The sequence below is a fragment of the Ammodytes marinus genome (genome assembly GCF_949987685.1).
Source record: "Ammodytes marinus genome assembly, chromosome: 1".
NCBI lineage: Eukaryota > Metazoa > Chordata > Actinopteri > Uranoscopiformes > Ammodytidae > Ammodytes > Ammodytes marinus.
Window position 1 is genome coordinate 8,879,939 of NC_137230.1, and position 17,732 is coordinate 8,897,670.

At 44.3% G+C, this 17,732-nt stretch overlaps 2 protein-coding genes across 2 annotated transcripts; one reads left to right on the forward strand and one right to left on the reverse strand.

Annotated features, from left to right (window-relative positions):
- Nucleotides 1–397: 397 nt before the first annotated feature.
- On the forward strand, nucleotides 398–6,555 carry larp6a (La ribonucleoprotein 6, translational regulator a; the record flags this gene model as incomplete). Its single annotated transcript, XM_080028107.1, has 3 exons — nucleotides 398–1,206; nucleotides 3,250–3,448; nucleotides 4,385–6,555. The coding sequence occupies 3 exons, from the start codon at nucleotides 398–400 to the stop codon at nucleotides 5,501–5,503; spliced, it is 2,127 nt and encodes a 708-aa protein (XP_079884233.1). The 3' UTR covers nucleotides 5,504–6,555.
- Nucleotides 6,556–10,242: 3,687 nt separating this feature from the next.
- Nucleotides 10,243–17,621, reverse strand: tm2d3 (TM2 domain containing 3). Its single transcript, XM_080024847.1, has 6 exons — nucleotides 17,512–17,621; nucleotides 16,760–16,861; nucleotides 15,259–15,419; nucleotides 12,426–12,600; nucleotides 12,039–12,114; nucleotides 10,243–11,646 (listed from the first exon to the last, which is right to left on the reverse strand). The coding sequence occupies exons 1-6, from the start codon at nucleotides 17,615–17,617 to the stop codon at nucleotides 11,481–11,483; spliced, it is 786 nt and encodes a 261-aa protein (XP_079880973.1). The 5' UTR covers nucleotides 17,618–17,621; the 3' UTR covers nucleotides 10,243–11,480.
- Between the last annotated feature and the right edge of the window lie 111 nt (nucleotides 17,622–17,732).

Sequence of the window (17,732 nt, forward strand, 5' to 3'; positions counted from 1 at the left end):
GAAACGCTTAAAATTAATGGGACGCATTGGCATACTTTCTAACTAATCTGGTGTTTTGATAGCGTTCTAATTTGCGCAATCTCTGATTTGACTTCCATGAATGAGCTAGGTCTAAAGGCTATAGGCTACCTTTCATACTTCCGTAAGGCACCACTTGCACTTTGCGTGCCGACAAACGCTGAAAGCACATTATCCAATTAGCGGCGTTAGAGAAAGGGTCTCCCCCGCCATTGGCAATTTCCCAATTAGGAAGGAACACGTGAAAATGCTCTGCTACTTAGAGCCAGGTGAACGGGGCATTCGTGCCTTCACAGAACCAGACAACAGTGTTGGCCTATGTGTGTGAGTGTGAAACCCCTGTGTGCGTGAGAATAAAAAAAAGCAGAACGAGAGAAACATGCACGCATTGGTGAACGCCTTCATGCGCTGCCTCTCCTTCCTCTTGCCTCCCTCTTGGCTTTGTGTCAGCTTTTGCTTGTGGGTTGGGAACGATTGCGACGACAAGCTGCCGCGGCCCAATCCGAGAGCTCGTCTCAAGAGCAGAAAGCCTCTCATTACATATGAGGAAGTAGCGGCTGTAGCAGCAGCGTCAGAAGCCCAAGGAGGCTCCACCAGCCCGTCGGTCTCCCCACCACCAGCAGGTCCAGGTCCAGGCTGCGTCTCGCTGGCTGCTACGAGCCCCGCCGCTCCTCGGAACTGGATCGGGGGTTTGTGGCTCGCCGTGGAGCGCGTCTTCGGAGCCCCCTGGGTCCTTCTCCGCCATCGCTGGTGCCCGAAGAACACGCGTCTAGCAGCGGCAGCTTTACGCGCCCCACCGTATCCCGTGTGTGCCCTCGAGTCGAGTCAGATAATAAGCTTCCAGGGAGGCGCTGCTTCTGCTGCTACTACAACCGAGGAAGGGAAGGGAGAAGGCGGACGCACCTTGCTGACATACTCGGGGAACATGAGCGGGACCGTGCAGGGCATCCCCGCCGCCGATCCGAACCCAGCGGAGTGTGCCCCGGATCATGCGTCAGCGGAGGAGCAGGGGATCGATGAGGTAATCACCGTGGATCAGCACACGCAAGAGATGGGCACGGTGACGATAACCGTGGCCATTCAAGCGGCGGAGGACGAGGAGCCCGAGGAAGTGTCATCCTTCAACCATATTGACTTCCTCGGAGGCAGCTGTAGCGAGGACGAATTCGGAAGACATGACAAATCAAGGTTTGAGTTATTGGCCACTTAATTGTTCTAATAGCTAGAGTGATGTTTGGTTTCTAACCTATGCATTTAGTTCACTTATTTCATCGTTAGGTTAACAAACTGTTTGCCACAGACTTGTGCTACTTGAATCAATATGTCATGTTTTTGTTTCGTTCAATCCATGTGAGTTAAGTGTATTGCCCAAACAGGCAGCTAGGTCAGTCTGGGTTCAGCGAGGTTGGAGAATGGTGAATGAAACGTTTCAAATGCTCTTGCATGGTGACGTCCAAGGTTATTTGGAAACACTACTAAGTCTATTTGTTGCCTCGGATTCCATCAGTGTTGGCCCATCACGTCATCTGGTGAACTGCCAGCACATGAGCAGCAGCAGCAGCAGCAGCAGCGTGCTTATAGGGCTTTTTTTAGTCCCACTGAAAGAATGTTGTGGTGTATAAAGATAGGTCACTGTACAAATAGCCCTGCAATCCTGGCAGGTGCAACATAGAAGAATAGACAGTAGCCAAACAACATCACAATGGGCCACAAGGGACAATAGACAGCTCAAAACTGGGTGAGTAAATCCTCTCAAACACTTGTAATGGGATCTTATTATTCCCTGGGTGAGGAAGCGTTCAACCACCTGTAGGCAGCAGCTTCAGTGCCTGTAAAACCACACGTGTGCACACACCTGGGAGGGAGTGAAAGGATGGCACCTTCACTTTAATCTAAATCCCCTGCGTCACAACCTGCTATTTATATCTCTCTGCCCTATAAGTTCCCTACTGGCACTACACAGACGCGCACACACAGAGTGAGTCAGCGGTAAAGACTAAACGGGTATAGAAATCAGTCTGTCCATACCAAGTGTTTGCCTGGAGGTCACACCTTTTTTATTTTTTAGTAGTGGCTAAAGGCGTGCCTGTTATCCCTGCACGGGCTGATGATTTGTGGCACGTTTTATTAAGCTCAGATTGTCAGCTATGGCTTTTTTTTTTTACCCAAGACTCGCAGTGCACTTTCTTGATGGTGATTTGAAAGTGAACTTCATCAACACTTGAAGGTAGTGTCAGCTATTCTGGAGAATGCTTCATGTCAACATTTTTACTTTTTTTGTCAAAATCAGTGAATATCCCCTCCACGATCCACTACCTGTCCGTACTGTGTGTGCTTGCTTGCGCTGAAAAGAAGTCCAGTGTTGATGCACAGCCTAGGCTCTATAAACTGGTCTCCATGCTCCGATGGGCCACCTTTTGTTCATATGCTTTCTTTACATAACACGTTTAAAGAGTGTAGGCTCTGAGGAGATATCCACTGATTTTGAAAAAGTGATTTTGATATAAAACTTTGCTTACTCCACCTTTTAATCGTGTGTGCAAAGTGACGGTATTCTTTTCTGAAAGCTCAGCCCTGTGGTCGTCTTTTATCTAAAGTCCTGGGGAACATTGCACCCGTGCCAGCTGGAAAGCTGTTGACTTCGGGAGGGGAGGAGGAGGAGGAGGGGGAGGAGGAGGAGGAGGCTGGAGGAGGTGATGAGTCATCCACTAAAATTTCCTTCAGACCCCTCACTCTCCTCCGCAGGTCTGTCTGCGCTGCTCCACAGCTGCAGGCAGGTGTCTGACTGAGAGCAAAGTGTGCCTGAAAGCCTCTGAGCTATGCAGCGTTCAGCCACAGTTAGTGTGTAAACTGTGCGACGTAACTTTGCTTTCGGTGATCCACCACCATATTCTGTGTGGGAGGGAGAGAGCTTGTGACTCTGTGCCCTTCAGATGGAGAGGGCTTGGCAGTGTAAGGATTGGTGGGGACACTGTGTGTGGTATGGGTCTGGCACTGAAGCATTGTGACTATAAAGCTGCATGGAGACGCAGCTTGTCAACTTGTCTGCTGCACGGGGAAAAAATTGCACAGGAACATCATGGCTGGAGTCCATTCTCATCCTGCCAACAACTTGTAAGCTTCTGGGCTTATTGTATTAATGGAAGTGAAATGTGTAACAGTTGTAATGTGGTATAATGTACTGAACCATGCATGTTGTCTCCCACCCCCCCCCCCCACACACACACACAGCGGTGCTGGGACCAGTGGAGGGGAGTTGGAGGAGGAGAGCTGGCAGCCCCCGGATACGGAGCTGATCCAGAAGCTGGTGGCTCAGATCGAGTACTACCTGTCTGATGACAACCTGGAGCACGACGCCTTCCTGCTCAAACATGTCCGACGCAACAAACTGGGCTTCGTCAGCGTCAAGCTGCTCACGTCCTTCAAAAAGGTGATCATCGCTGCTGCAAAGCAACACGCAATGCAAAACACAATAGGAAGTAAAGTTCAAGTAAAATCACTGTTTTGAATAATAATAATAATACTATTGGTAGTATGAAATCCACTTATGGTTCATTCTCTGCTTTTTAATGTTTTTCTCATTGAGATTTCTGAGCCGATAGTCAATAGTAGGCTATACTGTATAATATCCAGCCACAATTCACAATTGACATGGGCTTTTAACACTGACCAAAACGAACAAATGAGGTTTAAATTCAAATGAAGCCCATCAAAAATGAGCTAAATGCAGTTTTAAAATGTGAAATACACACGGCTGTGTCTAATGTGTAAATGACTCGCTGCTGGAAATACAATGATGTTCTCACATTGATTCACAACAGCTGGTGCTACTTCAGGCATGGCATGCAGATTTTATTTATGTGTTTATGCCACAACTCCACAGTCCGACACACACACACGCGCTCATATTTTAATATAATGGATGTAAATATGAGCTTGAGAACATTGATGTGACTCATTTTGGGCATGATCAAATTATTCAGCGATGAAATGAGTAATAATGCATGCAGTGAAGGCAGGATGTTTGGCTGGCTGTGTCTTATAGAGTCAGTTCAGATATTGATTCAGGAAGTATGACTGAAGGGAAGATGCTCCACTTTACTGATTGAGCCTTCTCACAAGCTTAAGTTATTGTTTAGCCAATTGTTTTTTTTTACCGTACGCTTCATAATTCACAAAGGAACTGTTGCAGGGGATCAAACTGTGCAATCTTATTATTATTATTATTATTATTATTATTATTATTATTATTATTATTATTATTATTATTATTATTATTATTATTATTATCATGCATTGCCCTCTTAACCCCCCCTCCCCTGCTGTGTCCTCCATTAACACAAGCATTATTGTCTCTTTTCTGCAGGTGAAACACTTGACCCGTGACTGGAGAACCACCGCTCACGCTCTGAGACACTCTAAGATACTCGAGCTGAACGACGAGGGGCGAAAGGTGCGGCGTAAATCGGCGGTGCCGGTCTTTGCCAGCGAGTCTCTGCCTAGCCGCATGCTGCTGCTGAGTGACCTGCAGAGCTGGCCTGAGCTGGCTGCCCTCACCAAGGACAACGAAGAAGCCAACGGTGAGGGAGGATCCACCCTGCAGGAGCAGCTGATGAAACTGCTGCTGAAAGCATTCGGTACATACGGCGCCATCGCCTCCGTCCGGGTCCTGAAGCTCGGCAAGGACCTGCCCGCCGACCTGAAGAGGCTGAGCGGCCGCTACACCCAGCTGGGCACAGAGGAGTGCGCCATCGTGGAGTTTGAGGAGGTGGAGGCCGCCGTCAAGGCCAACGAAGCAGTCGGCTGCGAGGACGGAGGGGCCGTTGGGTCTCTGGGCCTCAAAGTGGTCCTCATAGGCACCAAGCCGCCCAAGAAGAAGGTCGCCAAAGAGCGGGCGCCACGCGAGGAGGGATCCGGCATGCGCAAGAGCCGCTCGCTCAACAGCAGAGTGCGAGAGCTCCAGTACCATGGCGACGACTCGGCCTGCAGCTCCTCGGATACAGAGAGTAATCCCACATCTCCCAGGCTGACCCGCAAGTCCCTGTCCTGCAATAAGCTCAGCCCCACCACCGCCGTGGGCATCAGCATCCAGAACAATCACCTCAGTCCTAGCATGTCCCCACGCAACAGCCCCTGGTCCAGTCCCCGCGGCAGCCCCAATCCTCAGCGCAAGTCTCCCCATTCCCACAAGTCTCCCCTGGCCACCGGCGAGGGCAGGCTGAGTCCGGAGGCAGGGCGCCGCTGGGCAGACTACTCGTCGGACAGTAGCCTCACGCCCTCGGGCAGCCCCTGGGTGCAGCGCAGGAAGCAGGTGGCCTCTCAGGAGAGCAGCCCCGTCAGCAGCCCCATGCTGGGCAGAAAGATCCAGAACGCAGATGGGCTGCCCCCGGGAGTGACCAGGCTGCCCAGGGGTCCAGACGGAACCAGAGGCTTTCACTGTGTCATAGTCAGCGAGAGGGGAAAGAGCGCTGCCACTCAGACTTGATAGATAGGTGGGAGCATTTCTTATGCATTCCTTAATAATTCCCCAGGAGAGAGAAATGGAAATAGGAGCTGTACTTTGCCACGTCGCTCAGCCCCTCTCCCCCCCCCCCCCCCCCGACCCCCACATTTGAGACTGCGTAAATATATTTTTGTTTGAGTGCATATCAGTTTTCAGTCTTTGTAATATTTTTATACTGCGTTTTGAGTTACCATGGTAACGTTTTTGATTTACCTAATGGGAATTTGAGTGAATGTAAATCGAGTCTCTGCTTTGATTTTTGAAATGGACCAAGTCATCTCCATTGCTGTCTAACCTTGTTTTACATGGGGCGGGTTGGATAGGGGATTTTTTTTTTTCTCTTTTTTTTTATTGAAAGGTGTCCTGTCTTGTGTTTAAAAGCTCACAACATTGTCTGTGGATGGTGTGTAAATGTGTATAAGTGGTGTAAGTGGCATTGGCACATGGACTTGATAGTGATATCATCGTATGCCTTCTCTGTATTTGTCTACTGTGAGTTCCATTTTTACATGCTGTTTAAACTGAGGCCATAATCGCTCCGCTGCCATAAAGGTTGGGACAGTTTCAACTTGGGCTAGATCTTTTTTCTTAGTTTTTATTTTGCCTTTTTTAATTTCCGTATTTTTCCGTACGCTTTGGCACTTATTTTTTCAGGGGTCTCTTCTAGCCCTATGAATGTTAATTTGTTAGGCAGGTAGCTGCTTTATTTATTTTTTTAAGCTTATTTTTTATTTCCTTTGCATACCTTTTTCCATCAGTCTTAAGCTCACAGTGAGGTTTGAGGGATCAGGTCAGGCAGTAGAAAAATGCTCATAATGTTCTTGCCTTCACGTCTGAGCTGGGGAAAAATTTGTACAGTGCGATTCCTATTGTACAAATAAATCACTGAAATTGCAATTGGCCTGGCTTTCTCTCTTGTTTGTGCGACACATTCTGTGGCAGGCATGATGGTCCGAAAACAACCACCATGTCACTCTTGTTTTTCAGTTCAATATGCAGCAAGATTAAAGTGAGATTTTGTTGCTCTGCCAACACTGAAGAGGCTCTTTAGACTTGCAAAGCATAATTGGCACAAAGTGTTTTTATTGAAATGGATTGCACAGATGGGAGGATGATAAGCGAGTTGATGGATTATTGTGTTACATCAACCCTTTCAAATATGCAATGCAAAGAAATGGTACTGAATACCATTAGATGTTCCATGTTATAGTTTCACAATGTTGAATGTAGTGAATACAAAATTGGGCTTTTTACAACGCAGAAAAACTAATGTCCTAATGATCCTGATGGAACTCAACTCTATAAAGCGCAGCATAACCGGTTGCATAAGTGTTCACCTCCTCCAGGCATAATTGTAGCAGAGGCAGCTCTTTAAAGAAAAAAACAGCTAAGTGTTTATGTGGATAGAGCTGTGTCAGGTAGGTTGTTTGCATGTCTGCACATTCCCATTCATCCATTGTCCAAGCTCTGTCAAGTTGCATGGAGACAGTGAATTGAAATGCTCTAGCCTTGCGACAGATTGTGGGCTGGCTCAAGGTTTGGGTTATATATATGGACAGTGTTTCTGTTTTGAATGCCGTTCAACCTGTGAAGTCTTGGCACTATGTGTAGGGTCATTGTCTTGCTGGAAAATAAATCTTATCTCCCACAGTTATTTTGTAGTCTGGCACAGACTTTTCTTCGTGCTTTGTATTGTGCTGTGTTTTTCTGTCATCTATGAAGCCTTCCAGGGCCTGATGTGCGGAAGTAGCCCCCACAGAATGATGCTGCCACCACCATGCTTCATGCTGGGGAAGCTGGGTATCTGCATTTTGACTTGCATCAAATATTTTTTGATTTTGGTATGTACAACAGATAGAAAGCTTAGTTTAGGAAGATCTAACTTTGTTTCTGTCTGCCTCCCACTTGCTTTCTGGTAAACACTCAGATGAAAGTCGGTCACAGAACAGAAGTTGCACAGCGACGGAACCCCGTGGCTCTGTTCACTGTCCATATGCCTCTTTGCTGCTCACTAATGCTTTTCAACCACAACTATTTTAATGGTTTGGAGAGATGTTCAGAGGTGGAAATGTTGACAGGGAGTTGTCTCCCACCACAGGTTGCTACTTTAAGAGCTTGGCTGCAAACTTTTTCTGGAGTGTTCCTTTGTCTTTTTGCCCCAAAAAATGACTAGTCAGTGGTTGGACTTTATTCAGCCTGCAGCCATACCTTTTTATTGCAAAGAGATAAAAAATAATTAAAAAAAGATTTCAAAATAATGTATTTGTTACATGCTCATACAGTATGTGCAGTGATCTGTTGGTGTGGCAGACTCAATATTTCTGAACTCAAAATGGAAAATATAGTTGGTATAAAATACAATAAATGTAGTGTATACACAAGAAAGGTAAAGTGTTAAGTTACTGCAATTATTTACATTGTCACATGATCTCCACTCCAAATGATCATGTGTTCTGTTGAAAAAGGTTGCACGCAGTGAGTGATTTAGATCGGAAAAAAGTACTGATTGCGTAAGTGCCTACAGCAGCATACACCCCATGATGCAACAAAGGGTGTATGCTGTAGGCACTTAGGCAATCAGTAATTTATGTTTTATATTTGCTCTTAATTCAGATCATATTGTAGTAGACTGTACAATATAATCTAAAGTTCTACAATGTACAGCATTGTTTCTACTTTGTGACGAAATGGTCCCCTTTGCTAAATGTCAAAACAATTAGCCTAATTGCTCCCTTTAATTGCTCCCTTTAATTGCTCCCTTAGTGATTCATTGTTGTGTTAATACAATGAAAACTTCCACGGGCGGTATCAACCTTTTATAAGCACTATGATTTCTGCCATTTCCGTTTTTTGAAGGCTCCTTAGCAACTGCCGAAGTGTGAGAGAAAGGAGCTGAGTTGTATGCTTGTAGAGTGGTTGGACTTTTTTGGATTACATGTGGTTACAGAATTTCGGTTTATCCTATAGCCTTTTGTCTGTAATTGATCTCCTGTAGGAGTGAGAGTAATGGGAGGACACAATTTATTGTGCATTGCCGAATGCACAGGGTCAACAGGGCAGAACCCATACTGCAAAATTCACAGCTTTGAAGGGACATAATTGGGATTGAACAAAAGCGGGAAGAATACACTTTTGTTCTCCTATTTGCATGATTAGCTATTCAAAATTTGTCGTGATACGAATACCCGCCTTTATTTGAAAGCCAATATAGTGGCCCAGCTCCCAACGAGTGTACATCCGAAGGGTGAGAACAATAACTGTTTGGGATAAGTACCACAAAATGATAGTATTACTCTCATAAGGAAATGTTTGATGCAATTACCAGTGGTTAGTTTATACTCACAGAAAATGTGAATATCACAAAGAGAGATAATGGCAAAAAAGCAAATACAACACTGGCCATTTTTTGTAATTGGGCAGTAGCCTTTTATGTATGAATGAAAAGTTATTTAGTGCAGTAATTATAAATAGCTATTTATTTTGGACTTGATTTTTCCCAGACATAAGTATGATTACTGTTAAAGAGTAGAGCCTTTCAAATAGGAGTTTTGCGCTTTTTGTTGAAGTTAGTTTGTCATTGTGCATTCATCTTCCTGTTAGAGGATTATTCCAAAATAATATTCATCATAGTTTTAATGTACCAAATGCATAAACAGATGTATGTACAAACACATCCATTGAGTATTTAGAATGGTATACACCCACGGCTGACAGCTAATAGAAGTCTGCCATGACAAGTGAACCTAAGCCAACACATGACCTCACAGTATGACTCAGACGAACTGAAGTCATGCTGTAGCGGGCTGAAGCAACAACGAAAGGGAGTAGTTTGTGGAGTCAGGATTACAATGCATTTTTCTCAGAATATAAATAGCAGGTTTCAAAAGGGTGACAGCAGGATATAGGTACGCATTTCAAGTCTCCTCCTTAACTCAGGATATATGACAAACACTTGCATCAGTCTGTGGGAGGGAGCTGTAGTGTAGTGTGAGTGGGCGGTACCAGATTTTAGGAACTAGATTTAAAGGGTGGAGAAATTTTACAACAGTCTCGGCAAAGTAGCCAATCAGAAGAGTCGACACAAAAGGCAAGAACTCCAGAGAGGAAATGATTTTTTTTCCCTCTGTGATACTTCGTGTTATTCACCCTCATACTGTATTGCGCAATATGAACACAGATGTATCAAATGACTTTTTGACTTAAATAGTGCTGTTTTCTATACAAAATGACTGTATAGCTTACTTTCTGATAAACATTCTCAACCGCTCGCTCTCTATGTCAATGTGGTGCCCTGCGTAAAAACATTTGACAGATTGCGTATTTAGGAAGGGAGTGTTAGGCCACCAGGCTTCCCTCCTCATGTCACTCACCTGGAGGTAAGAGGCTTCTGGCCCCACTCACTGCGTTTAATATGAGGAAAGGCACACACATCTGTGAGAATGACCTCAGCTAATAATAGAGCTCTGAATTCCTATCACAGGTTAAAAGAAGTGCACAGCCTCAAACAAAGAACCTTTCCTTTTCAAGTTCCTTTCACTCTGAAATCAAATATTGAAATATTAAGCAGTTCCGAATCTTTGCCAGTGTTAACTGGAGCAGTGTGGCCCCATTAAATGCTACCATAAACCAAGGAGCCAATGGAAAATAATGAATCCACGGTCCTCATATATCCACTGATAAATCTCTTAGTACTGATAGTATAAGTAGATAAACACATACTGTATATTTCACAATTTTATTTACATAACTTAAAAAATGTCATTTACAGTGTTCAAACAAAATTCAAACTGAAAACATATGTACACGTAGTGAGATGTGAGTCCATTAGTGCCACACAGTCTTAAGCAAAGATCTTGCAGTGTTACAGAGAGATATTTGTATTTACTATGTGAAGAATGATAATGAGTTGGAGGGAAAATGCCAGATGAATGGACTGCATATCTCCAACACAGGAAACCACAGTAACTGCAGTTTGTTAGTGCAACACATTTGAAGCGTTTCAAAATAAACATTCAGTTAAGAGATTATAATCTGTGCATTTTCCAAAATAAAATCGACAACTACGTGTTGCAGAAAGTGATGCCAGATATTACAGTCCTTGCCTCTTCACTTCCTTCTGGTTCTCTACTAGTTCCAGTTTGACCAAACAATAGCTCTTATGTTTTTTTTATAAACACCATATGTACTTAATCATGTCAAATGTAATTTGTTTAGAGCTCTTGAAAAGCCATGCCATCATTTATCTCTAGACAATGTTCTTACTGGCTGGCTCTATTTTGTGGAAAAAATGAAGTAAAATAACCATTGAACTCATCCACATGAACACATATCTGTTGTCAATAAGAACATAATGTTCTCCAGCATATTCATTCAGTCTTTCCTTCAGTACACACCTATTAACTTTCAGCTTGTCTGTTGCCCTTATAAAAATCTCTGTAGCCTTGGTTACCATTGACCCCTATTGATGCATTAACCTTTTGCAATAAGGGGGGAGAAGCAACACGACTCCAAAGATGGCAGGATGTGTGAAAACGCTGCACCTCTGAGTGTAATATGAGCCTATCTTTATATCAGCATGACAAAGGCCCAAAACCACCAGTCAGGGCAAGCCAACAAGATAGACATAATTATGGGCCCCACATCCTCCTGCACAGCTCCATCTGCAAGCGTGTCAACGGGAGAGACTGACTTGAACCGTTGGGATTGATCTGATGGTTGCTGTGTGGGCGAGTGTCAGAGTCGTTGCTTGTAATGAGGAAAACACCTTGCCGCGTGTTAGCAGATGGGGAGAAGAGGACATGTTGCGCAGCGAGCTCAGGGGTGCCAGGCAAAACGTGCTAAAGACACGGCATCCCAGATCTTTCAATCCTTATGAGAGTGAAGCAGTGTGAAGCGGAACAGAGAGGGCACAAACCCCCCTCCCAGCCAGCCAGGGTCTCCAGGGGGCGTTTTGGCTTCTTCAGATGTAGAGAGAACCGTCAGCGGGTCCCACATAGCCCACCCCGATCAGAAGAACGTCTATCAAAGTCCAAATGCCCAGGCCTCCAAAGCTGAACAGTTTGCCCAGACCCTCTCTCCACTGGCCCAGGTAAAACCGATCGGCCCCGAAACCACCCAGCGTAATGCTACGGAGAAACACATTATTGCTTTTAGAGCATTCGTCCTGACAGAAAATGTTTTTTTTAAGATAATATAAAAAGGTGGAGTTTCGGCGATTCTGGAGAAACCTTTTTAAACTCACCTTTTGTCAAAATCAGCATAGGCTCTGTAAATGGGTATGTTGCTAGCTATGGTCCCCCCCCCCCCCCTTTGTTTACATACCATTTTACAGATCCTAGGCTGTGTATTAACACCAGATTTCTTTCCACCCACACACAGTATGGACCGGTAGCGGATCATGAGGAGATATTCACTGATTTCGACAAAAACTGATTTTGACAAAAAGCATTCTCCAGAATCACTGACTCCACGTTTAAGCTGGTCATAACTCTTCAGACACTAGTGGGAGAAGGTTTACCTGAGTGCCAATGCTGTCGACCATTTGTATCCTCCGGTCCAGTTACAAAATAAACGTTTCTGAAAACGTCTTTTACCTGCAGAAGAAGAAAAAAACATTTAGTGGACATAGACAGTGCCTTTCACCAAACCAAACAAAAACAAATACCACAATATCATTTCAGGAAAACATATTAGCATGACTGAAGACACTTTAACCCTAACACATGTACAATATGTGTAGATAAAGTGTCAAAAAAACCTTATGTTAGACAAGTATTTTGTTTTTCATTTGTGGTGATGAGGACCCAAAACTGAAAGAGAACAATGGTACATTTGTGTTTCTAGGACCCACAGCATTTGAAAGGTCAATGATTTTACAATATATCAGTGTCTGCGTTTTTCATACCTAAACAATGTACATGGTCCAACACGTCACAGGTGGCGTTGTAGCGCTTGCGTGGGCAGGACACTGTCATACAGTTGGTAGAGTTGGAGCAGCGGTACTGGGACGCATCCAGCTGCCAGCAGAACTGACAGGGGATGGAGAGGGAGAAGTTGCTTTGCTGCTGTCCAGACTCTCCCTGCAAACACAGAAAACATCAGGTCAACGCTACAAAACAATCAATTATTCTATCAACATTAAATGACATTAAATGGTAAATGGACTTGACTTGTATAGCGCTTTTTAGCCGATTTCTCAGCCCCAAAGCGCTTTACATTTCTTACCACATTCTCTATCTCTCACTCTCACACCCACCCACATCCACACCAGTGTTTCTCCTGGAATAATTTTTAGGCCCGGTGGTAAGAGCTGATGAAGAGTATGCGTGCCGGGTGCGTACCAAATTTCTAGAGGAAATTGACCAAAACGAACCCCATTTGGGATGAGCCTCTTTTGACAGCCCGCTAAAAATGAGGGCATAGGGTTATGCTTTCACATTCGGTACGTTTGTAAATGTGGTGTTTCTCACAGGATTTTTAGATCCTGCTGGGTGAGAATGGACCTTCTAGGGAGATTTGGGGGCATCCCCCTGCAGAAGAAAACTTTATCCTTTTAAAGTTAAATGCATCAATCTGGTGCACTTTGAAAGGCAAAATCTGATTAATTCTGTGCTCTGTAAACAACTGTCATATGTCCTGCATATAACTATTTTCTGTAGTAATTTGGAGAAACAAGCCATGTAAACTATTGAAGAAAAACACGTGGATTTCAATAAAAATACGAAAATAAAATACAATAAACACTAAGATCTAATATAGACAGGTTCCGTCTAGCACTCATTTCTGGAATAATCTGAATCACCTCACCTTGAAGCTAGCCTATTGAAACCTTTTTTTTTTAATGCAAATAGCCTTGTTGAAAATAAATCAATTAACATAGGTTAATCATGATGTGTAGCCTATCAATATGTGTGATACATAAGGCAGATTCCCTATTCCGACCATTATATTTCATCTAGCCTATTTCTCAATTTAAAAACATAAAAATAAAGTAGCATTGAAAATACAAAAAAATAAAGCTTGTAGGCCTACAAAAGCGTGCTGTTTTCAAGATAACGTAACAGTTGAAACAATAAATAAATAAATATGTCCCTTGAAAATAAATGTATGCTTTTCTGAGAATGTCAAAGGCAGTAGCAGTGTGGTACTTCTGTAAACTTACTGAAACGAGTGCATGCTGTTTTTTTCTGCGCTGTCTCTGCTGTTGATACAGATTGGTTGTGTTGCCACGGCGACGTAGCAATTTTTACTTTCTAAGTTTTGCTCAGCACTTTTTCCTGTTCAACGTCCCTGTTAATGAGTCCTTAATATCTCCATAGGCAGACGCTGGGTTTATTTTCGCCACTAGTTCAACGTTTTCTTGCTAGACATGCTCCTGCTGTGTTTAGCAAGTGCGCACTGAATGCACACGCGCATCGTGCCGCGTGCAGACACACACACACACACACACAGATCAGCTGATGGGATGATCAGACGAGAGGTTGTAAGGACACGCGCACACGGGGGGGAGACCGACAGTGCCGCGCAGACGCTTGTGAATGATTATTACGGAATCAATGAAAAATGTATTAAAACATTTAAAAAAAATTTAAGTCAGGCTGCTGTTGGCCTGGCGGGGGGTCTCGTTGGCCTGGCGGCCCCGCCAGGCCTGTATAATGGTAGGGTAAACACTGCACACCCACACCCACACCCGTCAGTAGCTGCAATGCAATGCGCTCTCTGACCATTAGGAGCAAAGTGGGGTTCATTGTCTTGCCCAGGGACACTTCGACATGTGGCGATAGGGAATTCTGTCAAAACATTCAGGTGAATTCCAGTTTTCCAGCTAACACACATGCTTAAAAGTAAATGACCTTACGTGCTCTGTTGCATTTCCTCTTTCTGTCAAAGAACAAGGTTATGAGTTCTATATCAGACCTGTCCTTATGCCTTGTTTCCTCTTCTCAGGTCAATGCGGCTCAGAGCGGCTCAGCATGATTATGCTAGATCTAGCGTGCATTTCCACCGCCAACCCAAACCTTTAGGTAGGCAGGGTTTAGGCTGGACGGCGATAGCCGCCGCCAGTATATGGGTCAAAGTATCGGTCCATGGAACGACTGTGGTCGAGCCAGCAGTCTCTTGTTTTTGCTTGGTCAAACCAGCCACTCCTATATTAATTCCCTTCTTATTGTGAGGGTATTTACGCCGATAAATTCACAGAGACTGCTTGGTGCAAGCCGACAGGGACATTGAGCAAGCAGTCATGGCAGCTACGTAACTATGGTGACATCGTAGCAGTGGGACACAGTGTAGCCCCCAGATTAATTTAATGAAGAGGAAAAACACTTTTGGCAATGGAAACGCTAATATAAGCAGACTGAGCCGCACCGAACCGAGACGCTCTGCTCAGTGGAAATGAGGCAATAGAGGCCATTTCCGAGGCAACCACACCTCAGGGCATGCACGCTTTTTTATTATTGTCGTCACGTGTGTCAATAGTTACACCAATTAAAGTTTACAGACAGCTTCTAGTCCCGCCTCCTCCTTGATTTCGATTGGTTGTTGTTGAACTGTTTTCAACTTGAGATGCCTGGAGCGCTCCACCTAAAAGCCTGGGGTGTTGAGAGCTGCTAGTGTGTCCTACCAAAGAGAGTATTTGCATTGAATTGCAGGACGGCCAAGAAGCACATTCTGAGGACATAGACCCTTACTCCACCATTATGCATTATAGATCCAACACAGGATGAACTGATACTCACTATACAGTGAACTCCTTTCTTGGGTTTACAAGCAAAGGAAGCTGGTTTCCTGTAGGTGCAGTTGTGTTGGTAGTTGCAGTGAATGCAGTCAGCTGGCAGGCGGCTACACAATCCCCCACTAGGACAATTGGACGTGTAGCTCTCATCATCTGCAGGAGACGCTGAAAAACAGCAAACACAAAGTTACAGGATAACTTCCATTTCTAGCTAGAATCATCAATGTGTGATTGTGGTGTAACAAAGCTTTGTCACAAGTTGGATTGCTTTATTATGTCTGGGATCAATGAGTGTGGCAATAGGTGTGTGGCTACATCCCTTTGAATCTTTTGACAAATAGGGAAAATGAGGCTGTGGGAGGTAAATGACTAACACTGTGCCCTCAACAAAAAACCCAAAGATTTTTTGAGCAAGGCCATTCACTCCTGATTAGCCTGCTGGCTAGCAAAGGAAATCTGTGTTGCCTTTCTGAAAAATAACTAATGCCTCATTTCCACCGAGTAGAGCGGGTCGGATCGGAGCGGCCCTACCCTTACTGCTAGGGCGGGGTTTAGGCTGGACTGCGATAGCCGCCGCCAGAATATGGGTCAACTGATTAATTTAATGACGAGGAAAAACACCACACAATAAACAGTGCTGTGCTCACATTTTCGCCAAAAGACAAGACTCTCTTCACTCTTGCCGAGGTGACTACACATGGCGGAAATGATTCTTTCAACCAATAAACGGACTGCATATGTAGCTCCGCCTTTTCGGCACCCTTTCAGGCGGCTGGTACCCCAACGGAGGAGTACCGAAATATTAGGAGCGGCTCAGAGCGGTTAGGTGCGCTTAAACCGTACCCTACCCAACTTTTGGCAAATGAAAAGCCAAACTACCCGGACCGAACTGCTCCGACCCGCTCTACTCGGTGGAAACAAGGCATAAGTCTTCATAAAACATAATATTCCCTTTGGTATGATAACGTGACTAACAGACGGTACTGTTTTCACGCAGTAAATAAATCCACTGTTAATAAACAGAGCCTAGGCTGTGTATTAACCCTGGATTTTCCTTCGGGGCATACACAGGTAGACAGGTAGCAGATTGTGAGGAGATATTTGGCAAAAAGTGATTTCGACAGACAACAAGCATTCTCCAGATTCGCTGACTCCATCTTTAACTTAAAACATAAACCAATAAAGTTAAAGAAAGGTAGCTAATTCATTCAACTACACAGAGGGGATATAACCACAGTGCTGCTGGTACAAATAAGTACAGATGAGCCGTTTTTAATCCCAGGCCATATACGAGTATAACTCATGAGCTGTATGATTGTAGATAATCAAATCTGTGAAATGCCATTTTATGAACCGGAAACTAAGGTCATCAACAACTCTAATGTATTTGTTTGTAGGTAATGTATGTGCTACAAAGGTAATCTAAGTAAGACTGGGTCTTTTTGATGCATCTGTTCCAGTCAGGAAACATAATAGTTCCAAATGAGTGTGCTGACTGTGTTTACCCGAGGCAGCAGCAGGGACCACTGGGCTGGTGATGACAGGTCCATGCTGAGCATCTCTGGTGTAGGGAGGCTCCTGGCCCACATGAGGAGAGCTCAGGTACCCTGACAAGCAAAACAGACAAAGAAGACATATCAGTCAAATTCAACTCGAATCTGATATGGCCATGGTTATAACACCTTATACACACACACACACACACACACACACACACACACACACACACACACACACACACACACACACACTACATTGGGCTTTGACCAATAACGTTCGCTGCATTTGCATATAACGAGACTGACACGACCAACAACGCAAGATTATATATAAACTTGAAGTCTAGAACATGTGTATTAATTAAAATGTAAAAAATTACTTGTTTTTAACTTGGTTACATTTCATTTTGAGTGACTGTAATTCCCGAGGCGTTAACTGGCGAGTGACACTTCTTTCAAATAAGCAAGGACAGTGAATTAATTGTTAGGCCCTTTAATATTGTAAATGTGACATTATAGGTACTCAACCAAACATGTATGTTGTGTTAAAAGTAAACACACAACTGCTCAATCAGCGCCCCTCACTCTCCATCTCAAACTAGGCAGGGCCACTGCTGTTAGCCCGTTAGCTTACCAGATAATGCTAACTCAGTGGGAGGAAGCTAACGTTGGTACGAAACGGCTAATTGCCCAAATGAAAGCTAGCCAGATACGCGGGGCAGGCTGTGGTAAATCAGTAACATGCCCCATAAACATACCGTTTACACGCTGGAAAAGCAGGTCCATAAACAAAACGATAACAATTCCGTAGGTTTTTAGGCAGCGTCCTCGGTCTGGTCTCCATGTCTGACAGCTAGTGGCCATTGTTGCTGCAGAGCAAACCGAAGATGCGTTCAGGTCATGTAGGAAAAAAGAACAGTATTGACAGCGAAGGTCTGCTACTCAAAAAGGAGGTTTATGCTAAAATATAAAACTATAA

What these genes read in the sequence shown, in the direction of transcription:
- tm2d3 (XM_080024847.1), bottom strand. Translation starts at nt 17,617, where the DNA reads ATGGCCACTAGCTGTCAGACATGGAGACCAGACCGAGGACGCTGCCTA. An exon ending in GGTCCCTGCTGCTGCCTCGG is followed by an intron (nt 15,420 to 16,759) that starts GTAAACACAGTC and finishes GCTGTTTTTCAG; the next exon opens with CGTCTCCTGCAGATGATGAG. An exon ending in TCGACAGCATTGGCACTCAG is followed by an intron (nt 11,647 to 12,038) that starts GTAAACCTTCTC and finishes GTTTCTCCGTAG; the next exon opens with CATTACGCTGGGTGGTTTCG.